This window comes from Hemiscyllium ocellatum, chromosome 7, assembly GCF_020745735.1.
Source record: "Hemiscyllium ocellatum isolate sHemOce1 chromosome 7, sHemOce1.pat.X.cur, whole genome shotgun sequence".
In the NCBI taxonomy this organism is placed as follows: domain Eukaryota; kingdom Metazoa; phylum Chordata; class Chondrichthyes; order Orectolobiformes; family Hemiscylliidae; genus Hemiscyllium; species Hemiscyllium ocellatum.
In genome coordinates, this window is record NC_083407.1 from 74,013,645 (window position 1) to 74,021,285 (window position 7,641).

A 7,641-nucleotide genomic window follows, 5' to 3' on the forward strand; every position below is an offset into this window, starting at 1 on the left:
TGTGGAATACGTTTAAGGAATTTAAATCACTGATTTATTCCGACAAGTCATGTAATATCTAAACTTCCACAAATATTTTCCAATCTATTTTATCTCCTAAGACAGGTGGAAAACCAAAAGCAAGGGAGATTTTCAAGATCAAGATTTTGAAATTTCATCTTGACCAATGAAATGACTTGAATTGTTCAAGACAGGAGACACATTTTTATGTTTTGTCATCCAGCATGTATAATGGAGTGATTGAGCAGTTTAGGCCTATTGTTGCTAGAGTTTGAATGAAAAGAGAACTAGTAAAGGATGTAAAATGCTAAAGGGGATTGATAAAGTAGACTTAGAGTGAATATTTCCCCTTGTGGAGCAATCTAGAACAAGAGGTTGTAGTTTTAGGCTAAGCAGTGGCAGATTTAAAACAAAGTGGGGAGAAATTACACTTCTCAAAGGGATGTGAATCTGTGGAATTCTGACCCTGTAGATACTAGGACTGTGAATATTATTAATGAGTTAAGGGGGGGCAGAAAAGAAAGTGAGTTTGAGGCAGACATGAGATCAGGCATGATCGTATTAAATGGCAGAGCAGGCTTGGTGGGCTGAATTGTCTACTCCTGCTCCCAGTTCCTATGTTCTTACATGATGTAAAAATCAAATTGAACTGTAAGCATGCATTGTGGAAAAGTGCTGCATTCCCGCTGCTACCTATTGTTTGCTTAAAGTTATAAATGTTAAAATAAATTCTTGAAACATAAGATTAATTATCCAATTTAATACTATTTCCTGCATTTCTCTAATTACTGCCTCATTTTCCCCTCAAGAAGACAATGATTTATGAAGAGTTTCAATCCCTTTTGCTTTAGAACCCCAGTATCTTGCTCATCAGTTTTGCTCTTGATAGCATTCAAACATCTGGAAGAATTAAATCAGAATTGAAAGGGCAGTTTGAAAGTGTTGAAAATTTATCATCCTGCATTGATTAAAAAACAACAAAATCATATATAGGGATATATATGAATATATGTATCCCAGCATGGGTAATCCAAGAATGACAACCGCTGAAGTTTCATATTCTCTGCTCCTTCGCAAGGAGCATCATTACATCTTTGGGTGAGAATAATTCATTTGATAAAGATAATGAATAAACACTTGCATTTTTATAGCGCCTTTTAACATTTATTTAAAAAGCTTAAAAACTTTCTTTTTAAGTGTTGCACAGCTCATTGTCACTGATTTGTCAAGGGAACATTGTCTGATTTGTCAATAGACCATATTATGAATAATTATTTCCATTTAAGAGCACCAGAGATGAAGTCTTGAAGTCTTAATGTAAAGGAGGTGGTTACACTTCTATTCCAGGAGTACCTACTTTGATAATTGGTTATCTCTGTACTTAAGTTACTGTAAGTTTCTAATTTTCAAGAAGTAAAAGCCACTGAAAATTAAATGTTTAACTTGCTTCTGATTGAGAATAATTCACTGTTTTCAACCGATAATAAAAGTATCTGTTTACATTGGGTTGGTGCAATGTAAATTTTGCAATAGGAATTTAATCTCTTATCTGCTGAATGGAGCAATGTTGCTGAAAGGTTTATGACCAGACAATAACTCTATTCCATTTACAAATTCATGTCAATTGTTTTTACAAATTATTTACTCTCCATTAATGTGAAAAATTGGCAAGGACACTCCTCTTGGCCATGCCTGGTTATCTTGAGAAAGTAATGGTGGCGCCTTCTCAAATTGCTGTTGGCTTTGTGGCAATTGTGCTCCTGCATTGCTGTAATGAATTCCAGATGTTTATTCTAGCACTATAAATGTGTCGCTTGCAAGTGATTAAATTTGTGATACTGCTGTTCCAATAATAGCTGTTTTGATTTGTCCCTTTTTTTTGTCTTTTGGATTCCAAGATTGATAAATCACTAATGTAGTCATTCTGATTTAATTCTTCCAGATTTTTGAATGCTATCAAGAGTAAAACTGAGTTCAACATGACTATGATTCTGAATTGTCCATTTTCTAAAATTTAAATATTAATTTTGGTATGTTTTTTCAGCTCAGCTGCTACTAGTTCTGAGTGAAAACCTGTTTCATTGTATTTGTCAATTTCTGAAGCTGACTGGCTCTCTTTAGTTTAGAATGCAAGAAACCTTTCCGCTTCAATTTTAAGATAAAGTTAGTAAATGTTAATGAATAAGCACTCCATTTGTTGTTTGCATTTGATGTATTAATTCTTTTTTGTTTTTAGCTAATGTTTTCCTTGCATTTTACAATTCTGCTTTCCCATTTCAGGATGAATTATAAAATTGTGACCTCTAGATTGATCCTCAATGTCAACTGGAAATCTGCAGCAACAGAAATCTGAAATATACAAAGCAAATAAGATTTTAACATAACATTTAATTTGATTGTGGAGTATGAGATAAAACTCATTCTGTGGACAAAGTTATTCACCTGTCTTAAAACAAGATGAACAACTGTATAATGTTGCACCTAAACAAGTTCCTTGTTGACAAACTGATCAAAGTTCCTTTCTCACTACATATTTTGGCACATTTTATCATGTTGAAATTTATATAGTAATATTTTTGACATCCCTTGTCCAACTATCCCAAAATATTTCTAAAACTTTGTTTTGAACATCTAATATTTCCACTCCCAGAAGCATCACTCCATTCATTTTAATATGACAAATGAATTGAGAAGTTGAAACTTCTCACTACCAGCCATCTCTGCTGTAATATGTTTTGCTATCTGTAGCAAGTTGAAGAAATCACTGATATTATTATGCACTGATGATATTATGTGGAAAGGATTGTTTTGTTTTGATAGTAACAGATATTTGATTTTTTGTGTGTAGAATGTTTAAATAAAGTAGTTGGGAGTATTGCACATCAGTGCATGATTTTGCTGAAACTGGTGAACCCAATTAAATTTGTATTCATTTTCCAGATATGTTGTTGGTTTTGTTGGATTGTATTCCATATATAGTTTCCTTATTTAATGTTTGTGGAATTATTTTGTTTTAAGAACTGAGCAAAGTTAGTGAACATTCCTCTACAAATTGAGCAACCAATGCATTTGTAGCTGTGGCTACTTTCAATAAATTCTAGGATTTTAGTTGAAATCTATTGCTTGGACATCATATATATTCTATTTAATATGACTCAGTGTTTAAAATTCAGGCAGTTCATTATGTTTTATAATATGAATTTTAATTGTAAAATACTTCAGCAATTAAACTTCTGACATGGTTTTAAGATCTGTGTAATGAAAGAGGATAACTATTAGTCAATTGAACACTCTTGCTGTGTAGAAAAATCTCCTAGCAATGAAGTGCTTGCTCTTGGTTTATATGGTACTTGATATTTGCCATGAAAAATGTAGATTTTAAGATTATGGTACATTTGGAATTAAGATGGTGTCTTTTGGACATTTGAAGCATTTTGTTAACTGTTAAATCCATTCAAAAAACAAATCTGGGTGTTTATTTTGATATATTGCAGCTTTACTACAGGGGACAATGACTGGCATTTTATATTGGACAAACACTAACCAGAATGAACTTTTAACTACTTTGCAAGTTACGTTTTGTATCCAATACATCTTGTCTCATGTTTTGGTTTTGTTTAGTTGAACATACTTGTTTCCTAACTGAACATTTCACACATGCCGTAAATCACTTCAGAATAATGTTAAAAGTAAATTTTAACTTTTTGGATTTTAATGTTGTTGTGATGCAGAGTGCACTTAAAAGAAATAACTAAACAAGCAACCAAATGGTAACTCCAGAGAAAATTCTACTCTCATATTCTGGGATGTATAGACCCTTTATCCATTCACACATGCAAGGTTCGGAAAGGATAATATTGGAACAATTACATTTTTTAGTAATTGTTGCATTTACTGTAGTTTTCTATAGTTACAGCATAATAAAATAGGAATATGGTTCATACAAGTTATTCTTTCTTTATTCTGTGTTCTACTTCACATAATTACCTGACCATCACCAAATTGCTGATAATTAGATTCATTAGGAAGAACAGTCACAAAGATTTTTTTTTAAAAACAGTGCTGGCTTTACTCTATTGAATGGAATGTGTACTAAAGGAATATTTCATTTTTGGAAACAAAAACCTTTTTATTGCTTGGTATCTGAAAACCTATTTTCTTTATACAAGCTTGGTCGTCCATCTTGTTTAGAATTAAGTTTTTTTTGCAAAGTTCTGGCATGGTTTGTATGATAGTTTATACCTAGCAAGGACATCAGTAAAAATAAACTTTATCAAACACTATATCACCATGTTGCCTAATTAATACTTAACTATCAAAACCACACATGGCTGTCTGCTAGGCTTTGAGGGTATTTTGCATATACAAATTCCTAAAGTTATAGAGGTCTAGACAGAAAACGTCTTAACAGAATCAATTAGCCTCTCAATCCATTATATCGTGCATTTCCTTGACACTTGTTAACTATAAGGACTTGAGCTATTGCTCCAGGTTTCTAATGTTGCAGTGTGGTTATGCCTGACTTTTAGCACAACAAAGAGCTTTCTGTGTGACAGTGTCCAAGTCATCTGGCTTCATTTATGAATTTTTTTAATCCATGCATCATCAAAGCTGATCTTTCTCTGCTACTTTTACTAAGTCCTTAATACAGGCTAGAGCTAGCTATCTGTTGCCACCAAATAATGCTGATATTAGTAAGTATATATTAAGAGGAAGATTGCTCATTTGAAGTGAAATAATCTAATACCTTTGCAGTTGCTGCTGTTTCGTAGTTTCTTTACTCCTATAACTTTCCTCAGGCATTTCTGACACCTGTACGGAGATCCAAATACGATCTAGCTGAAAAGTAGAAAGGAAAGCAAGATTTTGACCCTAAAAATGATCAGGTCTGGCAGCATCTGTTGAGTTCAATATGATTTTTCTTCAAAATTTCTGTTTTTCCTTCAGATAGCGAGCGTCCACAGCACCACTTTTATTTGAAGATTTTAACCCAAGTAGCAGCAGAGTTAATAACAATGATCTATAAGCAGGCTAACTGTGAAGCTATTTTTAAATTCCCATACACTCATATAAATTCCAGGAATTGTCAATTTTCACCAAAACAGGATATACGTCTAAGTAATGAGCCCTACTGACACTCCTGACTAACCAGTTCCTTTAATCTCGTAGCCCCAACAATTGCAGTAGAGTCAGTCCAACTTCTCCATGAGTCATGGTTCATAACCCCTCAATAGTTCACAATAGTCTGGATCTGGGAACCTTTTGAAAGACAAATGTAAAAGATCTTACCCATTGCCCCTTCCATATGCATTCATGGTGTAGTTTCCCCCCCCCCCTCCAAAATCTGGTCATTATAGTTGTGTTTGAGGGAGGATGCTGGGCTTGAATTAACTGGATATTACATTGCTAACCTGCTACTGCAGTATACAGGTTACTGTGCTATTTAAACTTTTATACCTGGACAGCACCAAAGCTTTTAAGTATAGCATGCATAGATATTAAAAGAATGCAAGGCATGCAGCAGTGTATGTGCAGGTCTAGACTAGTGATGACAAGATGGGTTCCTGACATTGGCGTATGGAGCCTTTCTTATTGAAGGACAGTAAGTTCATAGAATATTTCTCGCAGGAATTTAAAAACTTCTGGGATATCAACTCCGGTATGGCTGGTAACCCATCGGTGATGTGGGAGACTGCTAAGACACATGTGCATGGCTTGATTATCTCATTTTCTGCGACCCACAAAAGAAAAAAAGGGAGAACAACAGTGTCTGTTCGAGGCTCACCTGAAGGCAGCTGAGTCAGCGTATGTTGATAGACCGTCCAATACGAAATTACAGCCCTCAGGGTTACATTGATTACCGCACTTACTCAAACAGCAAAGAGGGAGATACTATTTGTGAAGCAGAGATTATTTGTGCACGGTGATAAACTGGGCTGGTATCTACCATACCTTGCCAGAAAGAAAAAGGCTCCCCAATCCATTACATCTATTAGAGTGGGTGCTGGTACCCTGACTTGTGATTTTCAAAAGATTAATGCAGCCTTTAGAAAGTTCTACTTCTGGCTGTATAAGTCGGAGGGCTGTGAGGATAGAGTGAGGAAGATGGAGTCTTTAAAAAAATCTGGTCCTCCTGGGCTTAACCTTGGAGCAGGTGTTTCTTTTGAAAGCACCCCAACAGCCAGGAAGTCCAGGAGGCGGTGAGGCAACTCCAGAGCATAAAGCGCCCGGACCAGATGGATTTCAGGCTGAGTTCTATAAAGAATTGATAGACGAATTGGCTGGACCACTTATAGATATGTATAATTATTCATATAGTCAGGGTAGTCTGCTGTCTCTGAGAGAAGCAGATATCTCTCATCCTTAAGAAAGGAAAAGCCCTGGATGACTGTACTTTGTGCAGACCGATATCCTTACTGAATGTTAACTTTTAAAATTATCTCAAAAAGGTTGGCATTAAGACTGGAGAGGGTTTTACCATTTATTATAAAAGAGGATCAGATTGGGTTTATCAAGGGTTGCAGGTCTACTAATAACATTAGAAGAGTGTTAAACATAGTACAAGTCTGCCTGCAAGGAGTGATACCAGGATTAGTTGTCTCCCTAGTTGCAGAGAAGGCATTCGATTGGGTAAAATGGCCCTATCTCTTTTATATTATGGTACGGTTTGGCATTGGAGAGGTCGCAGTATTATATAACAACCCTAAAGCAGTGGTGATTACCAACAGCATAAAATCAGATAGCTTCAGTGTTGGCAGAGGTTGTCATCAAGGATGCCCTCTCTCACCACTACTATTTACGCTAGTGATTGAACCGCTGGCAGAAGCTATCCGAACTGACCCTAATATAATGGCCCCGGAGGTAGGATCGGGTAAGCACAAAATCACTCTCCATGCGGACGAAGTCCATCTTAAATGTCCTATTGATATCTGTACCCTGCTTAATTCATGTAGTTAACTTGTTTGGTATGTTCTCAGGTTACAAAATTAACTTTATGAAATCAAGAGGCCATGCCACTAGGAGGTCTTACCAGCATATCCAATTTTCCGAATGGATTCCACTTTCCATTTTGGTGATCACTGGGAGATGTTCTCTATTTAGGTATTTTTATTATCCCGGTATATGGTCAGCTATACAAAGCTAATTAGTCACATTTATTAGAGAAAATAAGGCAGGACCTCCAACACTGGGAAAATCTCCCGATATCTTGGCTAGGAAAAATAGCTTTGGTCAATATGAATGTTCTACCTCACCTATTCTACCCTGTGAGAATGCTTCCTTTGATGTTGTGCTGCGTAAGCTCTCTGGTTGGCTTGGCTCCTTTTATTTGGAGTCATAGATGGCCTCTTATTAAATTAGATAAGTTGCAACTCCCACAAATAAGGGGAGGTCTGGATTTTCCAGATTTCAGGAGATATCAACTGAGTTCTCTGTTGTCATATGTGGCTGATTGGGTCTCTTGTGACCCACAATCAATTTGGTTGGATATTGATGCTTTCCAAGCAAAATGCCCCCTCATCAATTTATTATTTATGGATAAGATGAGAGTTACTACGGATCATCGTAAAAACCCATTTGTATTAAATACAATCAAAGCTTGGAGGATGATACGACAGGATGAGAGTAAATTACAAAAAACCT

At 35.7% G+C, this 7,641-nt stretch overlaps 1 protein-coding gene across 2 annotated transcripts in view; it reads left to right on the top strand.

The window, feature by feature from the left end:
- dnajc10 (DnaJ (Hsp40) homolog, subfamily C, member 10) overlaps window positions 1–4,184 on the top strand; it is a 72,030-nt gene extending 67,846 nt beyond the window's left edge. For both annotated transcript variants that reach the window (XM_060827344.1, XM_060827345.1), the window contains exon 24: window positions 2,281–4,184. In XM_060827344.1, the coding sequence (XP_060683327.1) occupies window positions 2,281–2,292 (12 nt within the window). In that variant the 3' untranslated portion in view covers window positions 2,293–4,184. The remainder of the gene's footprint in view (window positions 1–2,280) is intronic.
- The last annotated feature ends 3,457 nt before the right edge of the window (window positions 4,185–7,641 follow it).